The sequence below is a fragment of the Centroberyx gerrardi genome, chromosome 20 (assembly GCF_048128805.1).
Source record: "Centroberyx gerrardi isolate f3 chromosome 20, fCenGer3.hap1.cur.20231027, whole genome shotgun sequence".
NCBI lineage: Eukaryota > Metazoa > Chordata > Actinopteri > Beryciformes > Berycidae > Centroberyx > Centroberyx gerrardi.
In genome coordinates this window covers 8,683,215-8,710,059 of record NC_136016.1, presented here as the reverse complement: position 1 = coordinate 8,710,059, position 26,845 = coordinate 8,683,215, and the positions used below count along the sequence as shown (strand labels likewise).

Sequence of the window (26,845 nt, the reverse complement as noted above, 5' to 3'; positions counted from 1 at the left end):
GAAAAATGAGCCGGAGCACTGAGGAGAATAAATTCAACTATCTGAGGTGGGAGCTTCGGCTATTGCCTTCCAATGCATCAGGTATGACGCACATCTATGGTGAAAGCCCACATGACTGCCTGAATGCTTCCCGCCTCTGACGCTCTTTAGGCTGGTACAACATTTGATTCCCTGACTGTTTTTTAGAAGAAAAAAAAAAAAGTTATGCTTCAGGCCGTACTGAATTCATACACAAACCCAGTGCATGGTTGGAAATCACTTGTGAATTACTGTTTTTCTCTCAATCCATTCACACATGAAAAAAAAATCCAATCCTATCCCTTGGTCCTAATAAGGAACAGGCTAGATGATGATGAAATGAAAGTTATACAGAAGAACACAGAACAAGGTTTCCATTTCTACTACTTTAAAGGATGGTCCTGCCTGTGTGCGCATGTGAGTCTAGGAGAGTGTGTGTGTGTGTGTGTGTGTGTGTGCGTGTGAACGTGTAAGAGAGGTATGAACGAGACAGCGAGGAAGAGACAGGTAGCGTCAGAATGAGAGAGAGAGAGAGAGAGAGAGCAGGAGAGAGAAAAGGAGTGGGAGAGGTAGATAATCCCTACAGAGTGGAGTGTGGGAGGTCGGGCCGCGGTGATCGATGGTGAGTGGGAGTCTGAGGGGGGCGGGGGGGGGGGGGGGGGGGGGCAGGTGTCTGGGCGCGGAGGATGAAGACACAGAGGTGCGTGTGGTGTCAGAGTGCGTGTGTGTATGTGTGTTATCATGTGTGCATGTGTGGTTGAGACTGTGTGTGACGGATGTAGGGCCCAGTGATTGCTGCTATGATTGCTCACTCAACATGTACACTACCAGTCAAACGTTTGGACACATACATTTTCTTTATTTTTACTATTTTCCACTTTTTAGAATAATAGTAAAGGCATCAAAACTATGAAATAACACAAATGGAATTATGCAGTGACCAAAAAAGTGTTAAACAAATCAAAACTATCTTATATTTTAGATTCTTTAAAGTAGCCGCCCTTTGCCTTGATGGCAAGGCAAAGGCTTTGGAAAGAAATTCATACATAGGATCAACTTCACTATTTATATTTGTCTAAGAAACACATTTCAAGCATTTAAGCATAAGCCTTTAGATCAAAATGGCTTTAAGATAATGAAAAACATTCAATCAGGTGTGTCCAAACTTTTGACTGGTAGTGTAGACTTCATGCTGCCATATGGTGCTCTCGCTCTAAAACAGCGAGGGCAAGCACAGCAGAGTCCCTCACCATGTTCCTGGAGCCCATTCATGATGCTGAGGATGGCCTCTTGCCACCCAGAGCAATAAATTACACAGTACAGCTGACTACACTAGTTAGTAAATTAACACTGCAGTCAAAATGTGCTCCTTCTCTGGAGGAAGATGCCCTCTTGCCACACAGAGCAATAAATTAAATTCAGAATAGTGCACTAGTTTGTAGCCGTTCAGTGAGTGGAATGTTTTCGTTCTTTGGAGAGGAACTCTTGGATCCCCCAGTTGTCCTGCGGTACACCCCAGAGTGAGAGAGTAAATAGAACAGTTCCTCACCACGTCCTTCCTGTAGAGCACCTCCAGGATGTCACTGAGCAGCTGGCAGCAAGCCTTCAGCTCCTCCTGCTTCTCCAGGTGGAACTTGAGCTGGTCTGTCATCAGAGGCAGCAGGATCTCGCGACAATCTGCAGGGACACCACCACACACACACACACACACACACAGCCAGTTAACACACGAACCAGATGATAGATTACACAAGGCGGTACGGCATACGCTGTATGCTGTGCAGATGCACGCAGCTTGTTAACGGCTTCCTCGCGGCGCAGAGGATTAAAGTACAACAATGTACAAAGTGAAATTATTAATTAAAACAATTATGGCAAAAGCTCCCAAAATCCCTCGGAATGGTGACAGTACAGCAGCACAACTGTCAGAACAAAAGCCTGTCGGAGCCGGAGACACTTTCATAGCAAACTTCCCTAAAAATATCAGGCAGACAAATGCAGAGTCTAACCACCTAGTGACCGGAACGACATCTACACACTGGCTTGGAAAATGTGGCTGGACAAAATGATCCCCCTCCCATAACACATGCTGCTGTGATGCCCTTGACTAAGGCACCTAAGTGGACCTGCCCAGTGGGCAACAGTGAATGACTGCAGTTGTGCCGGTCAGCTTTAAAATGGGAATGCAACTGTAGTGTGAATGTCATGCAGGGTGTTTCTGAAAAAAGAGTGAGCATGCTGAACAAAACTTCTCCGGAAAAACGACCGAACAAAAACAAACAACTTTCTCGCTAACTTCTTTCTCGCTACCTACTCCCACTTCAGAACATTTGATTAATACTACAGAATATTAAACCCATCCAAGGAGTTTATCTGATGTCGGCAGTGACATCAAACGGTGAATTTCCATAAGCAGAGGGTAGAGAATTTGGGTGGCAAATGGACAGGGAGGACAGCAGTGATAAGCCAGACAGTGAGAGCACTCGCATGGAAGGTAAACCTAAGGCAGTCCGCCACAAAATTATCATATTTTTTATTAAACACCCCGATTCCAATCCAGCGGTGTGTGTGTGTGTGAGTTCACCATGTGTGGGTTCATATTCAAAGCCTGGGGGACAAATACTGGAGTTGGGTTGGCTCAATTAGAAGATGGGGAGCAGGGGTTGGGGGGGTTTGGGGGGAGTTTTTTTTATTGCTTTGGGGAGAGGATGGCAATGAAAACAGCTGGGAACACTAAAAGTAGCTCCAGATTAGACAGGGGATGAGGAAGGGGACAGAGGGTTGGAGAGGGTTGGAGAGAGAGAGAGAGAGAGAGACACTTAATGCGGCCCAGTTCTTGGTCAAGGAGAACAAAGATATCTGTTGTGGAAGAGCAGCGGGATTTTTCTGTCCACTGCTCCATGCAATTGGTGGTATTGAGGGGAGAAAATTAATGACCCTCTGTAAAAAAAAAAGAAAAAAAAAAAAAGAAAATTCCCCTTAATTGGAAAGAGCTCCAGCTACGGCGGCTCTGCCTCGCACATCAGGGGGAAAACAGGATTGAGCAGCGCCGTCTACAAGGGCGTGACCTATCAGTGTCCCCGCACGGTGCACCAGTGACACACACACACACACACACACACACACACACACACACACGCACACACGCAGACAGGCAGCATCATTATCAGTGCCATCTTAGAAGAAAGCAGAAGAAGAAAGAGCATTTTCGCAGAGTGTAATCACCGCCGATACTGTGACAGACTGCTGGGACAACACAAAACGCGTCAAACGGCTTTCTCCGTAATGACAAGGTGCGGCTCTAAGTAGACACCCAGCTATGGATTTCTGTTCACAATCAATAGGATCCCTCTGCCTCATAGAGAACGGTGCAGCTTTAATAGGCCAATCAACTGGAATGAAATGAAATTTGACTGCATTACTTATCTAAGGAGCGCGCACACACACACACGCGCGCATGCACGCACAGAAAAAAAGCTTTGCCAATTGTCAATATTGCTCAGGGCCATGTGATAAACAGCAGGATGTAAAGCATAATGAATAGCATGAACTGTACTGACCTCTTCACAGACAACACCCAGAGGCGGTCCCAACTTACTGAGCAAGCATTCAATCAGTGTTTTACACTCTCGGACTCCCTGCTAAAGGGACTATATGAAGAACTGAACGCTGGAGAGATTCCATCGCAGTGGCCTAAGGAAGAAGAGGTCAGTGTTTTTTGCTTTTTTTTTACTAAGCTAGACTACCATAACACGGCAGCAGCCATATTTATGACTGCTGTTTGCATCTTTGTTAGAGGCAAGTATCTTCAGAAGCCGTTTCCATTCTACCTTCAGCATTACTGGAATGCTTTATCCATAAGCCACAGAGCTGCACACAGAGACCGTGACGAGGCTGCGTAATAAAAGTGTAACAAACGCATTACACAGCGATTAGCAATTTAACAAATACAGGCTGCCGCAGGATTGGAAATTTCCCATTAAATGAGTTAAGCATTGATTAGTGCATCAATTACGCAACAATTCTCTTCTAGCAATCTAGGAAATCTCGCTCGGCTGCTGGACTTCACATGAATAGCATTTAATTAATCCTAGTGCAAACGCAATTATGACAAGGCTCCGACTGGAAGACTGTAGACAGGGCCCGATCGGTGAATGATTATTTCTTTTCAATGCCGTTAGAATTAGAATAGAGAGAGAGAAAAAAAATCGGGCACAAGCAGATGTTTTTTAAGTAAGGAATAAAAAAAAAATGAACAGTGAACCTTGGTACAACTGATCTGGAAAGGACCGGGTTGAACAGTGCATTAGCGGTTCAACCTTGGGTTTAAGAGCTTAAGAACACTATGTCTGATGGCAGCATTGAGGCCAGGCTGCTCCACAATAGAGCTATTATTCATATAAAGCTTTCCCTGGTAAACACCTGAAATGAAACGTTATGTTTTGTAAGAACTCGCCTGGTCAGTTGTTAGCTAGTCCTGATAGAGAGTGACAACCATGTCTGCACTAAAATATTTTTGGTGCTGTGGGATTGAGGACTAAGCTGCCCGCCAGTTATAGCTTGGAGGGAAAGTGTGTGTGTGTGTGTGTGTGTGTGTGTGTGTGAGAGTGCGTGCTTAGTAATCTTCCAGGGCTTGAACACAAAAGCAAATCTCCTATCTGAGGGTGTCTTACATTGTGTGGAGTGTTTAATACCTTGTTTTTGCAGAGCTCCAATCCTCATTCCCTTTGCGCCTCCTCCAAACTCAAAACACACACAGACCGTAACACACACATACATACACACACAACCACACACACAAACAGTGGGGCCCCATGTGTGCACATGCCTGAATGGACATGCACGTGAGCGCACACACACACACACACACACACACAGAGCTGGTAGCAGGGTGGGAGTGGGAGAAGCAGACTGGAACTATCGAGCTCAGCCATGAGCGCTCTCCTCAAACTTCCAGCGCAAACAGATTTTAGACGCTACAGTGATTTTCCCCTTTACCACAGACCAGGAGAGCAGCTGACATATTTGTTCTCTTCCAACGAGCCCATTTGCAAGTGATTTATGTGCCCGTCCCGCTCTCTCCTTTTACATTATCGAGAGTGAAGGTGACACATTGTCTGTGCCCCCAAAACAAAAAAAAAACCTCTTCCCAGTTTTCCAAGTTCATTACGTTTTCATCTGCGGTGGGGGAACTACGCGGGCATACCAATCACATCCGACACGCTGCATTTCAATTTCAAACATGGAGAGGAACCCGTGAAAAAGGGACGTCATCTTATTGTCCGAAGGCACCGTTTTAAACAGAAATAAGCCCATCGGGGACGGAAAAACACAAATGCATTTAAGTCATGTTTTTTACATGAAAACGGTTAATATGTTAATCATTGTGCAACATACAGGGGGAAAAAACACTCCCATCAGCAAACATATTCAATGCATATTGATGAGAGCGCGGAGACAGAAAAGAAACTCCATGTTGAGGGCCATGCATCCAGTTAGCTGCCTCTCGCTGTGCGTCCGTATGCTCGCTACATTTCACTCTGGGATTGGCTGGCCGGGGAACCTATCAGTGACCACCTGGGGATGTCAGGCCACAATTAGCATGAAGAGTCCTATAGGAGTGTGGGCACTTAGTACGGCTGATTAGGACGCCCTTAAACACTGTCTGGCCGACTCATCTGCTCGGCTCAGCGGTCATTATCTGTAATAAAACAACAGGATGTGGAGTTCTGCTTGACACTGATGGGGACAGGATCATTTTACTTTGCGATTAAGCGTTCCGTATCACTCTTTTTCAAAGCACACGACAGACAACTGGGCACATTCAAAGCGCCGGCGCGTGCCGTTGTTGTGAGAATTGAGCAGCGGGAAAGCCCATATCTACATCCTCAGCAACAGTCCTCCCGCTGATCAGCAGGCCGCTCACAAGCATCGGGGAGGCGTGCATGCCCACTGTGTAATTACAGCATCAGATCAATACTAATGACCAAGGGGCCACGCGCTGAGCTTTCTCTTCTCTATAGCTACTCTCCAAACTGGTCAAAGCACTAATCAGACGATGATACGGTGCCAAAGTATGAAAGCGTTCGGCCGTTAAATTGAACACAAAGCGGTTTACATGTGATGTCTAATATCAGACATGTATTCAATAAGACGAACTTCGCGTTGCACCCAGTCCGAGCTCCATTCCACCATTCCACTCCCTTTATGCTGAACTGATCAGCGGACAGCAGGGGGAAAGAGAGCAGCCTTGCAGGTGGGACAGTTGTTGTCCCATTCCTCTACATTAGCTGACCGCTCCGGGCCGTGTGTTGGCCCCGCCGGGCGCTTTGAATTACCGCTGTGCTTTTGTGCTGGTAAGAGCTTTTCATTTAATCCGACCGCCACGTGGCGGTGTGTGTGGATGGAGACCCCAACGTGCGGCCACAGGACTACTGCCTGTGACAAAATGCCTCGCCGCCCCGCTCACCCCGGGCCTGGTTAGTCATTGTCCTCATCGACTGCCCTCACCTTTGACGGCGGCGCAGCACGGCCAAAATAAGTGCGTGTGTGTGTGTGTGGGGAGAAGCAGGGAAAGAGAGAGAAAGGCCACAAAGAGGGAAAGAGGGACACAAATTATTACCTGACAAACACACTTGGAGATAGAGATTAAGAATCAAAGACAGGGAGGGAGGAAGAGAGCGAGAGATTGAGTAGATGGGAGTGCTGACATTTTGATACAGACATATGGGGTCTGTAGATACAGGTGATTAGCGGTGGGTTTGCGTAATTCCCCCAGATAACAGGAGGGATTTCCACTATGCCTCACGATGACCTTTACCGTGAGCTCACACAGGGCACCCTGGGGGATGCAGGTGGTGTGTGTGTGTGATTGCTTGCATGAATGCGTTTTGAGTGGAGGTGCATGCATTGGAGCAGTGTGTATGTGTGTGTGTGTGTGTGTGTCTCACCGTGCTGGGTAAAGAGGTCACTGTGGACGATGTCGATCAGACAGTCTAGCTTCTGTTTCACCAGGCGCCCCAGAGGGACCTTTAGAATGAACTCGGTGAACAGCTTGCTACGGAGACAAAAGGAGGACAATAAACACAAAGGTTAAACTGGTCAAGCAGCTCAGGCTTGGCTGAGTGTTTCATTGAATGCCAATCATCCAAATCGCGATGAACTCCCATGGCTTTCTTCTTGCTTCTGTCGCATAAAGCTGCGGTATAAAAAGGTGAGGTGCACAGAGTCTCGTGCGCCACTGCTGGTTTCATATATCAAGGTGTACCGACATGAAGCTCAAACTATGAACATTCAACAGTGCTGTCCCTCAAAGACAAATCCGCATTCATGCACAGACGGGAAGCCGGGGGTTTTGTCCTCAGCGAGGAGGCCGGGTGCTTGTTATGCTGGCAAGCCGAGGCTCAAGGAGGAGAGAAGGGGTTCTGGCAGGGGATGAAACGCTCTCCCCCCTTGGCTTCAATTTAGTCGCCTCCCGCTCAGCCAGGTTTGTGCTAACAACAAGAACAACCGGTGCCGCCTTTTGCTAAGGCAGGAGAAAAGCCCGGTCTGCGATTTGTGGTTAAGTGAATAGCTCATACTCACTGCTTTCAGAGCAAAGGAGCTGAGTGGCGGAGGGCTACTGCAGGTGTGCGCAAGAAAGAAAAAGAAAGGCAACCGAATGATGAAATTAAACAGAACAAAAATTAAAAAATTAAACAAAAATGTGTCAAATGGCCATTGAATGGCTCCCCTGGTCTGGGTGAATGTTTCTTTTCTGGCTGCACAACACAAAGAAAGAGTGGCTGGAGGGAGTGTGGGAGGAAGGTCACGTTGCTTTCAATCCAGCCAATTCAGAGTGTAGATTATCTTTACCATCCAAAAATGTAAAAAGTTTTGCGCGTCTTATCTTGAAAGAAAGAATTACGACTGAACATTCTGTGTATAACTAATAAATAACAGTTTCACTTTTGAATGGATTTAAATGAAATAGAATTAACCTCACACCTTGGTGGGAGGCAGAGATAAATGGTGAATCAAACAGAGAGAGAGAGAGAGGGTGAGAGAGAGATAAAGAAGCCGGAAAAAAAATGCAGGGAGTTATAAGAGCTGAACAGAGAGACGGTGGGTGAGCGAGAGCAGAGAGGGAGAAGAAGGGATGACAGGGTGTCTTCCGCCTCAGATCAAAGGCTCCCCCCCCCCCCACACTGTGGCTGTGACGGCGGTGGAGTGCAGGCCAGAGGCAGCGATAGGCGGCCCTGTCTGGCTCAGACTCAGCTGTGGAAATGGCAGCTGCCAAGGCGCTGGATGTGGGCGAGTGGAAGGGGACTCCTTGCTGTGTGCTTCTCAACCCCTGAAGGATACAGGTGCCATGCTGTGTAAGCTCCGAGCCGCAGAACATGCGACGTACACCCTTACCTCCGCGGGGGAGAACAGAGAGAGAGAGAGAGAGGCACTTTGACACCGGTGTCCTGCACCGTAAACTGAGACGTCTGTTTGGTCAACCAGCAGCGCTTCTTTTTCCTTGCTGGACTAGACTTATGTGAGTGTGTTGCAGTATTTGCTGTGTGTCAGAGATGGAAAATATGTGCATGCATTAATATATATGTGAACGGTTGTGTGTTCAGGACATGCTGACAGGTGGAAGCTCAACCTCTCTTCAGGGGTTGGCTGTGTCAACAGTCTGTCATGGGTGATTTGACAAGCACATGGCTTTGGCCCTTTGCGTGTGGCGGCACTCACGAGGCATGTTAGTCTTGTGTTACACACTTGGCCTATTTCACTCCTCTAGTTACCAGAGACAGACAACAAATTCACCGCCTGCAACAATTCACATTCAGTGTTTCCACATTTTTGACCTTTTACTCAACATTGACATTTTGCAAGGCTTTCATTTCCAGGTATTTGCATATATCTGAACACCAAAGTCAGTATTCTTTGATTATTGTGACAAAAATGCTTGATTTTGTGGCAGTATTTCTATAAAAATCTGCACAGCAATGTACTTTCCTTCACTGTGCTTTAATCAAAGTTGTAATGATCTGGTTCATTAGACTTAGATTATATGCGAGACTGTTAATTGGAATAAAATAGTGATCATTTAGAAACACGGCTGTCCCTCACAAGTTTTTAAAGGAAGCAAACTGACTGGCAAAACTTCAACCCCCTTTTGAAGGGACGTCTGCAAGAAACTTTCCCAACTTTCTGGAAGGATTCCCACTTGAATCGTCAGCTTCCCACAGAGCTAAAGCCAATTTCCAATAAGAGACAGCCAGCGGATGGCTTTGACTGCAAACTACACTGGAAGTGGAGATGCCAAAATGTCATTATCCACTGTGGAGGTCAGCCTTAGGGGGCTGAATAAGACCTCAGGCCTGGGGCTGGGGCTGGGACTGGCACGGAGTTACAGTCAGGTAGCCGGCTCTTCCTCCTCGGCCCTCAGGCCAAGTCAATAAGGGGCCACAGGGGTCTGGCAGAGCACCGAGGCTCGGGCCCTGGCACTCAATCAGCGGATGCGCCGCAGTATAGCAGCCTCAAGGTTGGGGAGGTTGGCTGGCCCGCAGTCTCCCCAGTCTTTTCATCTGGGCTGCATATAATACACTAACCCAGACACCGCTTGTTAAGGAAGAGGGGGAGGGGGAGGGAGAGAGGAATCCAGTGGGGAAACCTGAATAAACACAATTATATTCATATTTCTCTGTCAAAGATCTGTGAAAAACTACTGTGGTACCGGGAAAAACTTTTGTTCAGATTTTCTTTGATGATCAACCGCCCCTGTTAAGTTTTTTAAACCCGAGACTGAAACAGTGGTTCCCAGCCTTACTATCTCCGGGGCCCTGAATTCAAAATATACCACCTTCTTCCTCTTTAAATACATCCTGCCCAATAACAATCAGAATTTTTATTTTTATATGACATCTGCTTTGGTTGTTCCATCTCTGAAAAAATATGAAAACCACGAGGATACTCATTTTATGTCAAGTTTTCTGTCTGTGGGAATCGCTGGACTAGAACATTACAAGTGTCATCCAGAGAGTAGGGGAGACAGGGGTTGGTTGTTACTTTGCTTATTACAGACACACTCAAGGGAGTTGTGTAATAATCTTCATCCCAAAAAGGTACCCTCTTGTGCTGAGCATACCCATGTGGTGTGAGTATTTTTTAGTATATTTCATATGTTGAAGTAAATTCTGTGGGATTTTCATAATGAACTTTTGTATGTTTTTTATATCTATCGCAGTTGTCAATGGAAAGGGGGAGAGGGATAGCTTCAATTTAAGCTTATTTAAATAAACTAAAACGTTTGCTCAAGAGGTGATATAGGGACAGTTGTCTCAGTGCCAACCAACCCCTATTATAACAGAAAACATATTTTTATAAACAGTTATTTACTTCTATTCGTTTATAGGTAGAGAGAAAAGTGAGAAAAAAAAAAAATGACATCTTACACCCACACAGGTCCATAAATGTGCCTTTACATATGCAGTGGTTCACAACTTAAAAATCCCCCAAAGTTGGCGTGAGTGTAGCAGGGCAGGTCCTGATTGGTATTCAGGTTTTCTTAAATGCCACACAATACCCACAACTTTCCAGCCATTCTCCAGAGCAAATAATTATTTGATAAGCACAATAAAGACTGCTATTTTGCACATTTTGGTGGTTTGGTGTCTCCAGCATATAAAAACAGCTATAAACATTTAAGAACGTTTCTGTATTTGAGCTCAAACCACTGAAAAAAAATGTAGGGATAACTAACCCCACACCTTGAGCCAGCCCACCCTGCAGTCAGGGCTTGTTGTCACATTGTGTCGAGAGTGTCTTTGATGGTTAATAAATATTTGTTAAGATAATCTGAAACTATAAAAGAGATATCCATTTTTGCCCAAGACCTTAAGCTTTCTACTGATGTTGAAATTAATTTTGTAAGACACTCTGAGTCAGAGAAATCCACAAGAGAGCATAAAAGTGTGCCAACCAGCCCCTATTTCCCCTACTGATTCCCACAGACATCTCTCCCTCTCTCCCTCTCTGTTCTTCTCCTCTCTCTCCTACCCTTCAGCAGAATAAAGATTGCATCATTAGGAAAAGTGGTTTACTCTTTATTCACTCCCATTAGGCTCAGTCTGGTCATAAGTAACCTGCCCATTTCATCTTCCTGCTGATGTTCCTGTCTATGTCACCGAGTGACATAGACAGGAACATCATCAGTCACTCTGGATAGAAACACCGGGGCTGGTGTCGGTATATGAGAGTAAACAAAATGTTTACAGATGATGAAATGTTTACAGATGATGAAATGTCTGACGAATACGTAGATGAAATATGCGTTTTTAAAGACTCATTTGAAGCTGAAATGTATTTCAGTGCACATATTGGAAAGGCTTTCCTAACAAATTTGTAAGTATAATGCTTTATAAATGAGGCCATCCTATTTTATTTTTCTGTGTTGTGTCCCTTTAGCATAAGAGATTAAAGACATTCAAATGGGACAGAAAATCAAGGGCACACCCATGAGGCATTTGTTATAAATGCAGTGTCCTTTCAGGTCTCAGAAACTGTTTTCTGTCCTCAAGACACATGGTATCGAATTTTTGGTTACAGGTGCTGAAGTTCATTTGCATTGGAAAAGATATACAGTACATTTACATCACCAAATGAACACTTTACTTATAAAAACAGAAAAACAGTTTAACATTTTAAACAATGCATTGCAGTAAAATTAGTATGTTGTACTTCATTTTCTAATTCATTTATCATAAAATGGTGAGCATAAAGTAAGATATAGCAGATGACAATAACAGCAGAGAACATTAACTGAAATGGACACTTTAGTGGAGCAAGCACAGCAGGTTTCCTAGGCAACCTGAGCGTGTTTAACCAATGCCCATCACAGTACATCTGGTGAATGTTGAGTTGCTGAATGGAAAACAGCCCAAGTTAGAGAGCCAGGAGAGTGAGTGGTGTTTCTGCCTCTCAGCGGCGGCACAATATGCCATCAGCTTGTTAGGCATGTATCTAAACATGAAATTTTAATTCAAGCGGGCGCCTCGAAAAATAAAAGCAAATAAGATTTCTATTTTCATTCCCCCCGCAGAAGGACATTTAAGTTTAATTTGGCCATTTTCTATACAGTAGATTGGCTTTAATGAGTCGCTGTGCCACTCGGCAGCGGCACCCCCTCCGCTCAGAGAGAAGTTCACTGAAAGAAGAATTCTGCGTATGCACATTACCATCAAGTACAGAAACAGTTCACTCACAGAGCTGCATGATCTGCTAGGATGACAAGCCCTCTTCTACCACTGTATACTTTCCTTAAAATTATAGTTGTCTATTGTGGGGTCAGTGTAACAACATTAAAGCATGGATATACAACGGATCATTTGAAATTACCTCAGTTCCTTGGGATCAAAGACCAGCTTGACATCGTTGACGATGGTGGGAATGTACTTCAGTGCCGCACCCTTAACAAGAGAACCAAGAAACATGATCAGAACAGCATTTTCAGCTTGAAGTTAATTAATTTAATTCATTCATTCATTATTTAGTACTTAGTAAGCAACTCCATTGCATATAATTTAGTGTCGAAGTAAGTTTCCCGCAAATGGAGTGTAATTGTGTCTTGTAGCTTCATTGATTGTGTGTCCTCTAGCCTGGACTCGCCCCAGACAGTTCCTCGGATGAAAATATTGGGCCTCCCAGCAACATGAATGCTACAGCTGTTAAACCAAATTTTGCCTTCTGTGGGCCACAAACTAGAACAATAAAACTCTGAATGAGCTAGATTGAATCCATTTGATGAGCAACATGTTTGATGTGACTGACTCTATTTGTGTGTGCCTGCACTTCTATAAACAGCCCATTAATGGCAGATGAGGTCGTACAGAGCCAAAGTCAGGGCCTTCATATCAGCCACTTCTGCTCACATTCAGTAGTGTGGGTGCATCTGATGAGTGGGGATAAGTGACAAGGACTTGTTCTATAAACCAACCCGAGTCTCTTGAGCTCGACTTGAAGTCTCTTCCTGTCTGTCTGTCTATGTCCTTCTGTCTATCTTTCAATCTATCAATCTGAGAGTAGTGGGCCACGATCTCCAGTCTCCAGTAGCCCATCCATACCATGATAAAGTCATCAACTGTGTGCCGAGTGGCTGATTACAGAGCCATCCGTTAATAATGGGGAGCGATAATCTGAGCTGACACCTCCCACTCTAACTGACTGATCTAAATGCCAGCCAAGGTGAGTCGGGGTGTTTATACAGCATCTGTGCAAATTAGCGGCAGTGCCAGTCTGTCTCATACGGGTTGATTACCCAGACAGATGTAACACACTGGACATCACCTGCTACAGTCAGACTGTTTGTCATTGTGCGTGGTTTAGTTGAGAGACCGCTGGAAACGTGTGACAGCTAATTAGCAATGTTTGAATGAAGTTAGTAAGGGAGAAAATACTAACAACTTTGTTATTGACTTCAGTAAATGTAACGGCGTCATAGTAAATTCTGTCACAGCTAAGAGCTGTGACTTGTCTTATTTTCTTGTAAAAAGTGCAGAACACATTTCTGGACATCTCGGCATCCACTGGCAGAGATTTCAATCAGAGCTACACTGTCTGCATCTTTGCCTTGATTTTTCAAACAAGGCTACAGTCATGAATTCCAAATAAAACCCTGCTTTAGTCTACTCCCGCCTTATTAGTTGTGGTTAGTGTTTTAGCACTTTGTTATGCATCACTGAACCGCCTCACCTCCCTCCACAGACACAGACAGACAGACTTGGAGAGGCTGAAAGTTGAATTTCAAAAGGCATTGTTTGACTCTCAAGTATCAAACATCTTCAGTTAGAAATCCTGCCTTCCGATAAAAAGCAAACTGCATCTGTTGGCCCGTTGGAAAAGCTATTTTAACAAAAACTTTTTCCCCCCACTATGTTCTCAACAACAACTAAACTCCCACCTGTTGTGTGGGGACGTGCTGTGTGAAGCAAGTCTCAGAGGAGTTGTGTCTCTTGCTCCTGCTACTCCTGCTATTTGTGTCTCAGTCACCAGACGTGTGCAGTTGTGTGTCAGTTAAAGTGTGTGTGTGTGTGTGTGTCCAGATGCTCATCAGGATGCGGTTTCGAGGTGTGACTGGGACTGCTTATTAGCTTCCACCTGTCACAGTGCTTTCACAAGGGCTGACTTAGGGAGAAACCAGGATTCCTCGCTTTCAAGCCCGTTCCTCAAGATCAATTTTTAATTTACTGACAGTAAAGCTAATATCTCACCCAATTACACAGCAACTGACTCCTAATTGACTCCGGGGCATCTCCTATGGTTGAGTGTGCACATGCATCTGCTGTAGGTGTGCCCAGGTGCATGTGCATTGTTGATTTTGTTATCTCTGGATGCGTGTGTGTACGCGAGCGTGTGTGTGTGTGTGTGTGTGTGTGTGCGCATGTGTGTTTTGCAGTGTTGGGGTCAAGGACAATGAAATGCAAACACACTAGAGGGAGCTTGAAGGCAGGAGGACAAAGTGAAGGCAAGGCAGTGAAAGAAATACCTTGAGGAGCAGCTAAAGAGGAGAAGGCCAGAGGAGCCCCAGATCACAGGACAGTCAAGGTCAGAGTGAAAGAGACAGAGAGAAAAACACACACAAACAAACAAACAAACAAACAAACATGTACAGACAGGCAAGAGACACCAACACAGACCAAACATAGGAATGTATGGACAGGAGAAAAACTTCAAAAGGCTAGGGCTGTACAATATAACAAAACAAAAGTAAACATCTTCTCGCCCTCAACAAACCGGTCACCTTGACCTGTTACTGTAGCGCCCCCCTTGGGCTGATCAGTGTAATTTTGTTTCAATTTAAATGCCAGAAAGCAGTGGTGAGATGTATCATTCCTCCAAGTTTTGCTAAAATCTGATCAGCGGTCACAGAGACTGAGATCGCTTGTGACAGATAAATGAATGGCTATATAATTTCTCTAAATTTTCAAAGAATGTGGGTGGTGCTAATGGTTAGGTTTTGCATATTTTGAATAAAACTAAAATATTTTCTCTTGCCGAATGATTTGTAGGATATGGTTTCTGAACGGGACAAGTACTTTGAGTATCTGTTTAAGAAGCTGTCTGAACAGTCTTTTAATGATTTTATGATTTTGTTTTGCTTTTGTTTTATTTAATGTGCAGCCCTATAGAGGTCATATGGAAAATTAGGAAAACCACACACTGTGCAGAGAGACAGATATTCTCACTGGCCAGAGATGGATGGAGCAAACACATTGGACTCCGAGACCATAAGTTGCCATCATGAGTTTAAATCAAATACAATGCATACGTCTCTATTATGTCCAACTGGAGAGCATGCCACCCACAGCAAATCATCACAGTTTCATTTACTATTCAAACATGCAGCTGTTTATCGGCATAGAGTTGCAGCGGTGGCATGGTGGTGGACATGTGCAGCATGGCGGCCTACCTTCACCATGCCCGTGTTCTCCGAATTGCTGTTCATCATGTCATTGAAGGAAGTAAAGAGGTTCCTCAAGGACTCCATGAAGTCGGCCTCCCCTTTGTTCTCATAGAGTCTGGGAGGAGAGGAAGTAGAGAATTACACTGGCAGATGATCACAAGGCTGTTTGTTTGTTTCATCCTTATGCAAACAGACCCCCCTCTCCCTCCCACACACACCCCCTCCACCCCCGTGCAGTGGAAGTGACAAGAGTTTGATGCTTCTCTGTTAAATCATTAAAAGCGGCCAGCAGAATAGCCCGTGCGTGTTATCAATGCAAATATTCCTGCATCAAAACCACAGTCATCATTCTTGCTGCCAGCCAGATTAGCATTTAAAACAACATGACAAGACCCCGATGCACCTGCCTGTTGTCATGGGGAAACGAAAACCAGTAAAAAGAATAATCTACACTAATGACTCTCCTGGAATACTAACAGAGGAACAGAGAGGGAGTGTCATCTAATAGCCTTCCCCATCTGTCTGGGCCTCAGTAACATTACTGTCTCTTCCACTAGTTTAGTTCCATGGAGCAAAAGCTGCCCAGCTAGCAGCCAAAAGCCAATAATCGGAGAACAATTGGTGAAAACGCTTCCCCCCATTTCAAAGTGCATGGGAACACAAAGCAGGGCTCCCTCCATAATCCCCCAAAAATGCAAATGCATTTCATCCCACTTGCAGAGCCTATAAATCTCCACAGACGTGGTATTAACCGCAAATGAGCCGCTTTGTGCCCGCTGCAAAGTAATGATGTGTGTCAACCACTCACAAATTTAAAAAAAAAAAAAATACAAATGGCTATTGATTGAAAACACATATCCCAGCTGTTTTCCTCTTGCTCTGCTTAGGGGGAAGCAGGGGTGAGAGGTGTGAAGGGGGGGTGAAGTGTTTAGGTTGCTCCCACCACATCAGATTTCACTGGTTTTCTTCCAGAGAGCCAGGTATTGTGGTGCCGCTATCTCTCACAGCGCTGCGAGTATTACATGGTCCAGGATAGTCACTGTTATGGGCTTACAGAAATCATGGGATTTGAGGCATCCCTCTCAGGGCTTCCACAACAACAATTACTTAAAGCCGCTTCTCACCTGCAGCACCAAGGAGCAGAGTCAAGTCAGGACAGCCACACCGGTCGTGAGGAGCTTTCCTCCAGGGGGGAAAATTGCGTGATTAGAGTGCCTCTTCTACCATGTCATAGGAATGTTCCGCTGGCCGGCACTGAGAAGCCTATCACCTGCTGATGTAGCCCTGCTCCCACTAGTCAGAGCCCCATAAAAGCCTCCGATGCCAAGTCACTGCCAGCCATCTCAAAGGCAACTTTTCAATTTAAAAGAGTTTCAAAACCTGCGTCTGACACAGCAACAATGGCTCGATGGGGCTGCCACCGGCAACAATGGCCCACAATGCAGAAACTTCACATCAACCGAGGAAAGTGCTATCCAACAAAAAAGATTTAAAATACAGATAGAAAGTCTACTGAAAGGTTAAGATAAGGGTGTTATTAGTCATCCTGCAAGGGGAGCCACTCGGCACACACACTGAACGCCGCGACGTTGCTGCGGTCCGATATGTGCAGTAAAGGACGGAGCGTCCTCTAGACACTGGACAGAAAACCAATCAAACTCTGCTCACTCAATTAGACCAGGGTCATACATCAGACCCTCGCCCACCAGCAGCTTCAGTCCATGGCTCTACAACATTATCATCCATTTAACATCCCCACAGCCAATTATACATGCATCCATAGAAATTACTTTACTGCAAGACCCTTCACTTCTACCCATTTCAACTTTAGTCCACAGTAATGGCAAACTGTGGAACAGACAAACACTGTTACAATTTATATAGATTTTTCTTACGGAGTAGAGATGAAACCACAGTATTACTGAAGGAATAATGGCAGCAAAAAAGTTAGAATGGAAACTATATGCCAGCTAGTAAAATGTATAAAAGAAAATGAAAGAATAACTGATTCTGTCCAAAACGCTGAGAGTGACTGTGTGTCTGCACGTATGTCTCCATGCAGTGTGTGTGCACGCAGGCGCATCAGGACATACTGGTTGAAGAGGACCCTGGAGCGGACGATGAACTTGAAGATGTACTCCAGAGCCTTCATGGCCTTCAGCAGCTGCTCCGTCAGCTTCTCAGCATTCTCCACGTAGTTCTTCAGAACCTTGGTCAGCTTCCTGCAGGAACGACCAAACCACATACTGAGCTAGGCAAATTTGGACTTTCAAATCCCACAATGGGATCTCATTTGTCCTTAACTGTTGTTTTTTTCAGTGCGTTTTCTTCAGGCATTCTCCCAAGCTGCTCACTATTTGCACAGATGGCAATTTACTCACGTGTACGCCAGCGTGGCGCTGAAGTGCTTCCGAATGTAGGTCTCCAGAACAGGGTTAAAGTGCTGGAACTTTCTGTCAGCTATAAGCCCAATTATGAACACCTGTCAGAGAACAAAGACATATTCATTAAAATGTAAACCACATTGCTCATAAAGGAGAACAGGAAAAACCGCCTGTCTCATTCAATATGCTGAAAGGGATTGGGAAATTAAACAAGATTGCATTTGAGCAGAAAGCCATTTTCTCCCAATTCTCTAGCCTGCAGATAATCTAGGACACCAGACAACACAATTTCTGGGCCCGTTCCCTGAAAGAGAAAACTGTTCTTTGGAGATCTGCCCTATGATGTTGGGCGATGGCATGCAAGATAGAAGGATTCTGAGAGATACTTTCAGATGACTCAGTGGCTACAAAGGCTTGATTTAATACATGAAAAACTTCTGAAATTAAAATTCACGCAGGCTAATTTATTTTTGCTTTATGCAAGATCTTAATCGTGGTCTATCTTGCAGGAAAATGGGATGTTAACTCCTAGACCAACACAATTAATGAAAATGTAACCCTGGTGCTACAAATTCATGCATATCAATGCAGTAGTGATTCCACATGAGATGTGACTTATCTACAGTGCCCTCTGAGCGATGGGCCCAGTTCTTATTGATGACCAAGAGGGAACATGACTACAGGTTGTGTTCTGCAATGTAACTGCAATACTGTGGTGTTGAAATGCACTGTGAGCATGAGCAGGTAGGTGTCCCAGTTGAGGCATTTTCATGGTACAAACCTCGGTCAAACTTTGGCACATGCTCAACATTCCTGTGAGGAGTTAAGGTGTGTACTCTGCATACTTTCACACAACACACACCCCGAGGCAGAACACGTCTGCCCTGGGAGAGGTAGAAGTGGTTCTGCTTCACTTTCAGACCAAAATGGATGCTGTCAGACGGTTTAAAACTTATCTTTAACAGAGCCTCGTTTAAGACTTATGCTTGACAGCATATAAATAAGTCATGGTCCAGCATACATAAGAAATGTTTATGAAATGATCATGTAATACTTCGATGACGCTCCCCAGAAACAAAAGCAAGTGGATTATTTACACCCCCAAGGAAGCGCAGCTGAGGACAGAAAACAGGTGGCTGAGCACTTGTGGCTCCAATGAAAAAAAAGAAGAAAAAAAAAACAACAACAGGTTTTGTTGCGAAATCAAAAGGGCTAAAGCTAAGAGCGGAGACAACCTGACAAAGAACCTAGACTGTCAAAAAGGCATTTTAGCATATGAAAGATTTGACAACATATTATTTTTACATCTGAGCTATGAGTGTGTCTAAGTGTTTATTCCCACCAGCAAGAACCTCAGCAATGCTGGTATGAATCCGTCTCTGCTTACCAAGGCATCGAAGACCAAGGTATCAAAAGTGTCACTGTCAGAGTTCTCCATCATGATGTTGAAGAGAGCATCCAGAGTGTCTTGCAGGAACTAGAATGACAGACGCACAGCATGTTATGGCAGACCAACAGTAAAGCTTTGGCATCCATCACTCACACAAAAAAATAAATAAATATATAAATAATTGCTTCCAAACAAGTTTTGGAAGACAATGATCGAGTCTGACCGGAAAAAACAACATTTTATTCACTGCCATTCCAAATCAAATTGAGTCTGTCATTACCGGTATTGTCAATTGAGCACAATTCCTGCAAGGTTTTAGCAAGGACATCCCACATACAGCTAGTGACATCAAAGACACAGACTAACAAATGACCTTAGGGCACTCTGCCAAACACTTTCAATTTCAATCACATCAAGGGGAACAAATGGTGCGATCGCAACCGCAGAATAACATGGACTAACACAAAAGAACACGATCACACCTGGGAGGAAACCTGAATAATGTTGTACGGCTGAATGGGCTAATCATACTATAAAGCAAGGAATCTCTGTCTGTATGTATGTGTGTCCTTTGCATATCTCGAGAACCGTTCGTCCGATCTACTTCACACTTGGCGGGTGTATTGCTGGGGACCCAAGGACGTGCAGTGTCGGATTGGACACGTTCAATATTAATAAACTTTGAATAAACAAGCGAACAGCGCTCTGTGCAGCAGCGGAGCTCAAAGCGAACGGGCACTGCACTAGTACTTTTAATATGTGGTATGACAGCTGCAATTAAATGTTTTAACCCGGTATGGAGCAAGTAGAAACTGGCAGTAGTAAGAGAGAGCGTTGCAGAAACATATGGTTACTGTCAGGTGAAAACAATGTATTTTATCCAATAGGTTTTGAAAGGCTTTCATAAGCTCAAGAGTTGCAGAATTTTCTCAACCCATAGAGAACCATGTAATCCTTTGCCTGAAGTGAAAATTGGTGGACAATTTTATCCCATAAATTGCTACGAGTGCAAACATCTGGAATATGCACTCATGGCACTTGTAAGGTGTAACCAGTGGGAATGGGACCCCTAACTCTGGCAGTGTTACCCATCCAGCTACACAGGAATGCAGTGAGAGTCCGTCACATTGCTGTAAGCCTCAATGGCCAAGCGCCCCCATACAGCTGTGAGCATTCACCGGTAAAGGTCTACATACACGGTGCTAATTTCCCTGTCAGCATTACCTCCAGCTACACTAACTGTACACGCACCATCCCTCTCTGGGGGAACATGCTCCATTTAGTCGGCCAATTCTGAGGCAACGTGAAAACAGATGTAAAGGCGTTGGAAACAGAGCGGTGGCGCTGGGGCCTGTCACCAAGAGGATAAGATTCATCATGTTCTATACAAGAGACAAACACAATGTTGACGCGTTTAAAACACACTTCAATTACGTGAGTGCCAGGATAACGGCAGACTGCGTGACACTGATGAGGGAGGAGTGTAGTGATATTGCTGATATCGTCGCATCGGGGAGATAAAAGATAAATGGCAACTATGACAAAATCAAAATTCTCCCGGGCTTTATCTGTGATCTAATCTTTGTAAACAGCATCTAATATATATCCACCAAACGGTTTATGCGTATTGATGAATTTGCTTTGAAATGCCAAGCTGAAGATGGCGGCTAATTGTACAGCGGCGGCATCCGAGTGCTTTGGAGAGATTGAGTGCCGCTGTGTGGGTAATGATAATCACACCCCTATGGTTTAATGAACAAGTCCAGCTGTGGTTGACACATCTATCTGGCCCGCTCAAAACCGTCTGGGTGAAGGGACTTCCTCTGGCATGCACGCAATCTGCCGGGCCCCCAACCAGTCCACGCGAAACTTTCTCCAGATACTGATTTATTTATCTGCCCCACGCTGGGTACTTAAAGGGCCTGTCTATAATTTGACAGCAGGACAACTCCTCTGTACATTGTGTGCGGCGCTGTGTTCTCCCTCCCGGCTGTAGACAGTGCTGAAAAAAAGAAAAATACAACCTGTTCCCACCGACAGGCAGTGAAATCGTTTGTGGAATCGCTGCCAAGGAACTGTGGCTTTCAGGAACACTGTGGAGTGTTTTTGATTGCATTGTTTATGTCACCAGCTGTTGAGACGTTTTTTTTTTTTTTGTGTATCTAGGCAGAAGAACTAGGTGTGTTTTCAAGGCTGTGGACAGCCAAACAATGGCGCCGAGTTGAGATCAACAGTGACAACAGTGGTTTTTGCATCTGCATGGGTTGAACTTTGACTCTCTGACCTTGACAACCTCTCCGCCCTCCACCTTCATCAGCTGCCGGAGGTTCTGCTGCAGCAGGCTGGTGTTGGAGCGCCACTTCAGCAGGCCGAGCAGGTCCACTAGAAAGAACACACAGACCTGTCATTACCACAGAGCACAATGAAAAGTTCATCCTACTGACAGATTGACAGGCAGAGACGGAGCACAAAGATGACAATGAAGGTCTATCATTTGCATTTCATGAGCGTTGGTGTAAAACAGTTGTTAAAGAGTGTTTTCCATACAAATCAGTTCTCAAATATTTCCCAGATATAGTGTTAATAATCCACGCTGCACTAAAGTGTAAAAAATCGTTCTATTAGATCCCTTAATTTAATCATGGAAAATGAATTTATGCATAAGAGGATGAGTCATGATGTGATTAATCATGCTCAAGGGAGCACTCGTTCAGACCACCTTTGGCAGATTATCAAATTGGGGGCTTAGAAAATTCACTCATCTCAATTTGTTAAGGCACTGTATCTCCCACACCTGTGGACATCAATCAGATCAATTCTGAGGACGAAAGGCGTTACAAATGGTATGAGCTAAGGAGGGAAGATAGAGGTATGAAGGAGTTTCGAGCAACATCAGTGATTTTGACTCCAGGGTCAGCACATCTGGACTGTGAGGCAGAAAGCAAGCCATTTCTATACCAGATTCTTGACGTAGTATTAGGCAAGCCCACAAGGAAGAACTAGGGCTGGGCGATATATAGTAGCACCAAAATATCGTCACATTATTGGTATTGAGGTATTCGGTCTAAAATATTGCGATATTTGATTCTGTCAATATCGCCCTGCCCTAGAAAGAACAGCTGGGCTCAGGAAAACACAGTTTATAGAAGAGCCCCGGCTGGCTCACCTGCCTCCCAGCAACGCCTTGGGAGCTTACACTTGTCTGGGACAGCCTGGGACAAGCTGGGACCCCCTCATCCTCCCTCCTCTCCCTCCTCTCCCTCCTCCCCCGTCATGCTCTGGCAGAGCCAATCAAGCGTGGCGACACGGTGATGGATGCCTATCATCTGCACTCCTGACAACCTATCAGGGTTCAGTCGCAGGGCCTTGTCTAAACGACCAGGGGTTCTCCCGCCCCCAGGAGATATAGATTTTAAAACTGACGGCTTAGCACCTCGCAGAGACAAATGGAATGAAATGAGGATAAATCATCAGGCAGCTTGGCCCCGGTGGGGCCGTCGCTGTCGGAGGCCACGCTGACAGAGGGACTGATAGGAGGACACACTGTCTGTAGCGCGTGGGATGGTGAGGCAGGGTGTGGGGAGGACCCACAGCAGTTTGGAGTGGGAGAATTGGCTTGCCTGGGAGTTACAGGGAAATCACTGAGTGAGTTAGACAAATAGCATCTGCTCTGGAACTGAAGTCTATGCTGGCAACGGGGCTGGAAGAAGACACAAAACCAGCAGATGGAAAGTAGAAGCAGAAGAATGATTCAGTGTGAGAAATAATTACATTGCCATTGCATAAATGTAAAAAAAACAAAAAGCACTTCACATTACCATTTGAATGTTTGTTTATATCTTCCCTTGACAAGAGTATTTTTTGCTCATCTCATTTCCACAAAGCGAACAAAATCTTCAAATAGCTTTAAGTCGCTTGTTCCTCCTTTTCTTTACAGTGACAACCTTGTATTCAGATGTCTTATGACACTATTACATTTAAGATGTGCCTGTCATGTCACCGCAGCGCAGGCTTCATCCCACAATGCAGTAAGAGCAGCTTCACATAGTGTGAAGCTTAGATGTAATTACCCACTCTCTTCTAAAGTGATTATGAACTCTCTTTCCCTTTCTTCCAGCCAAAGTCGGGAGCAGCGGGCTAAAACGTCGTTCAGCGGGCCGGGTCGTCTCCCGGCTCTGCTGTCATTAGATCCCTGCCACTCCTGCGGCCTCCCTCCAGCCTCCGTTTAGTGCACCACACTGCAAATACCCTGGGAAGAGCCAGCAGCCACTTCACATGAGCTCCCAGCGCTGGGAAACCGCCTGCATAAATCTAGCTTAATTAAAAGGAGTGTTTCATCTCAGATGCGGGGATCAGGGACTCGGTGTCGTGTGTGTGAAGCAAGCAGTCTGCTGGGAAGGGCATTAAAGTGGCTTCTTTCTTTTTTTTTTGCTCGCTTGAAAAAGTCTTCAGGTGAAACCACTCGTGAGCAACCCGTCACAATGCAGCGAATACGAACTGGACAGATGATGCAGAAGTTTGGATACACTGTAGTTAGGTGAATAGAAGCAGCAGAAAGAGGATGAGACTGCGAAAATGAGAGACGTTGGACAGGATGATGGAAGGACAGGTGGATGGTAAAAGGAGGAGGGGAGGGGAGGAGTGTGTGTGTGTGTGTGTGTGTGTGAGAGAGTCAGTGAGCGAGCGAGCTGTTCGGGTGTGAGTTTTAAAGAGCTTCTAGGTTTTAATAAAGCAGGCAGACTCCAGCCCTGTCGGAGACGAATTGGCTCTGCCTCTCTTTATTAAAAGAACTCAAACCTTTTCCCAGAGCTTTGGCGTGGGATGACATATCCTTGGGGACACACACACACACACACACACACACACACACGCACAAGCCTCTCTGTTTAATCAAACTCAGTGTGTAGTGACGAGGCAGTCTGATCCCCAAGCACCCATTGGTGCCTTGCAAATTACCATCACAAAAGTGCCAGGTAAATATCAGCAGTAGACCCGCTCCACAGGACTGGATCTTCCCACCAGGACACACACTGCTGCCCATCTCTCACACACGTTGAAAAGAGTGAAAGTACAAGAGTGAGAGAGAGCGGGGGAGATAAGAAGAGAGGACGGTGCCGATTGATTTCTACCCGCAGTGTGTTATATAGATCTACATGGCAGTTCACAGTATGGTTTGGGCTACTTCTCGGCTCTCTAATCTCATCAGTGTGGGCAGGACAGGGGATCCGGCTCTGCTGCCACACCTGAGAGCTGCTCCTCCGCTGACATCGCCACCCGCCGAGCCCAGTGGGAGGGCAGGCAGGACTGTAGGTAAATGACAGAGTATACCAGACTAAACGTAATAACCCTCAAAGGGAACATTACTACATCAAGGCACAACGCCTCCTCTACAGCGGACAATATACAGAGCGGCGGTTTGACAACAAAATTCTCCCCTCGTCCCAGAGATCTAACCCAGGCCCGTTCGGGGGTCCACTGTGACCTCATTACTGGGGCTTTATGAACGTTTGCTGTGCATGTTATTGAAACCAGAGGCAGGATAACAACAACAAAAATCCACTTCTTCTCCCACACACACAGGTCTTCATTAGGCAGGGAAGATTAAATTGCCTGTTTACCACAGGGTCACATTAAGCCTCCACATTAGTATGACGGCTGCTGGGGAGAGGAGGCCTAGTAGAGATCGATACGCAGACAGACAGAGAGCTGTCGCTCTCCTTACAATGCCGCTGTCAGGAGGAAAACCAAAATCCAAAACGTCAGCTTATCTGGAATTAAGAAAAAAAGCCCTATTTTTAGACTGACAACCTTGCATTTTTGAAATCGTACAATTGGTGTTCAAAGGGATTCATAACCACAAGCGGTCTTAAATCATGTAATCCTTCACTTGCAAGCAGAAATATATAAGTCACCAAAACTGGAGTTAGTCAGTTAGTTTTTCACCTAATGTGTGGTGTATTAGCTAACAACACACTCATCAGAGCCCTCTGCCTCTCTCTACAGATGGGAAGAATCAATGGTGTATAGTCAGAGTGTGTCCGTGTGATGTTGTGAGTGAAACCCTGAGCCTTGGTCTCCTTTAATAAAAGGATGCTGTGTTGGAGAACACTTCTGACAATTTAGCAGACCCCGAGCAGTCAATCCTTTCTGGCCTTACCTTACTTTTATATTTAAGGCTGCACACTACTGAAAAAGAGGAGTTAAGCTTTCAAGTGGATTATATTGTGCTGGGCAGCTGGAGGTGGAAAAAAAAAAAAAAAAACAGGTTCACGGGGTTTCATTTTTGGGGCCAGCGGAAATCAAGGATAACAAGGAGAAGTAAGAAGTTGGCGGAAAGTTTAGTGGCTGCAGTGGAGAAACGGCAACTTCGCCGCTGCAGAGAGGGGCGTTCAGCCAGCGCTCTGGTGCTGCATATGCTATGTGACCAGACTGCAATGTGCTGGAACTCAGGCTACATCGATTTGCTTCAACAGCTCACTCCAAGCATTCCCTTTCACTCTGTCTTTGTTCAGCTGTTTCAAATTATCTCCGCGTCACGATGAATACAAAACAAAAAGAAATTATGCGCTCCTTACTCAAGATAGGGTGTTGCTCTGGGCAAGTAAAACAATTAATTCCATTTCCAGTCAATGTTAGGCTGCAGTGAATTTGTCCCCTGCTCATTCTCGCTCTCCTTCCATCTGTGGCAAAGAAGTACTGACAAGAATGAGGAAGTCATCTCTTTCGCTTCATTTGGGTTCCAATTAAAAATGGCGGCTCAGTCCTGCATACCCAAACACAAGGGAGAAAAGTCGGGCGCAGAAGAAAGCGCAGCCATACAGGTACTCTGAGGTCACTGTGGGATCAGAGCGAGGAGCGAGTGAGCGCTCTCTCTCTCCCAGACCAGCTTTCCACCCCAGCTCCCCAACGAGACAGCCACAAGGTTATGGACATGGTTTGGGGAGACCAGTAAGTCCGGGGGGGGTTTACAGCAATGTCTAAATACTGCAGATACTGTTGGGTCCCATGGTTCATGAACGCGTATAAATGCTGGGGGAACACAGAGGTCAAAGACCTTAATCCGTGAGCCATGGGCCAGAGAAGGGGATTTCCTTAGCTTAATAAGCAAGGCTCTTCTCGGCACCCTGGGAAATAAAAGTGCTCCCTGCCAGATTGACAGCAGTAAACAGAGCAGAGCTGTCCTCCCCTCGGCAGAGACGGCCTGGAGTCTATTGACTGAGACTGAGTGGCAGAGGGGAGTTGAGGGAGAGAAAGTAGGTTAGAAGGAGAAAAGGATGAAGGAAAAATGTTGAGTGAGGGTTTGTGTCAAACATGTGGACAGATGTAGAGACCGGGCGAAAGGAGCGATGGACGGAGGAGCAAGGGTTATAGGAAATGGTGCTGGAGTCCAACTTAAAATTGTGAAATTGTGAGTCCAACTTAAAATTGTGAATTACTATTCATGGATAATCCGTTCTTTGAATCTGGCTTTAGTCTGGCACGTTCAGAGGTCATGTGTTTCAAAAGCAGGGGTCTATCTGGCTAAAATGTTTTGAAAAATCCCTTTCTTCAGCAAGCCCTCTTTGGACGGGCAGATTTGTGAGGCTGCACTTCGCTACAGCAGATAGTGCATCAGAAGGG

At 45.3% G+C, this 26,845-nt stretch overlaps 1 protein-coding gene across 1 annotated transcript in view; it reads right to left on the bottom strand.

Annotated features, from left to right (window-relative positions):
- The window catches only part of dock1 (dedicator of cytokinesis 1), a 176,685-nt gene that overhangs the window by 103,516 nt on the left and 46,324 nt on the right, over window positions 1-26,845 (bottom strand). Inside the window, exons 19-26 of the mRNA XM_071907671.2 lie at window positions 21,510-21,607; window positions 19,223-19,312; window positions 17,833-17,933; window positions 17,545-17,673; window positions 15,458-15,566; window positions 12,388-12,458; window positions 6,969-7,075; window positions 1,568-1,695 (exon numbers count right to left, since the gene is read on the bottom strand). Of these exons, the coding sequence (XP_071763772.1) occupies window positions 1,568-1,695; window positions 6,969-7,075; window positions 12,388-12,458; window positions 15,458-15,566; window positions 17,545-17,673; window positions 17,833-17,933; window positions 19,223-19,312; window positions 21,510-21,607 (833 nt within the window). The remainder of the gene's footprint in view (window positions 1-1,567; window positions 1,696-6,968; window positions 7,076-12,387; window positions 12,459-15,457; window positions 15,567-17,544; window positions 17,674-17,832; window positions 17,934-19,222; window positions 19,313-21,509; window positions 21,608-26,845) is intronic.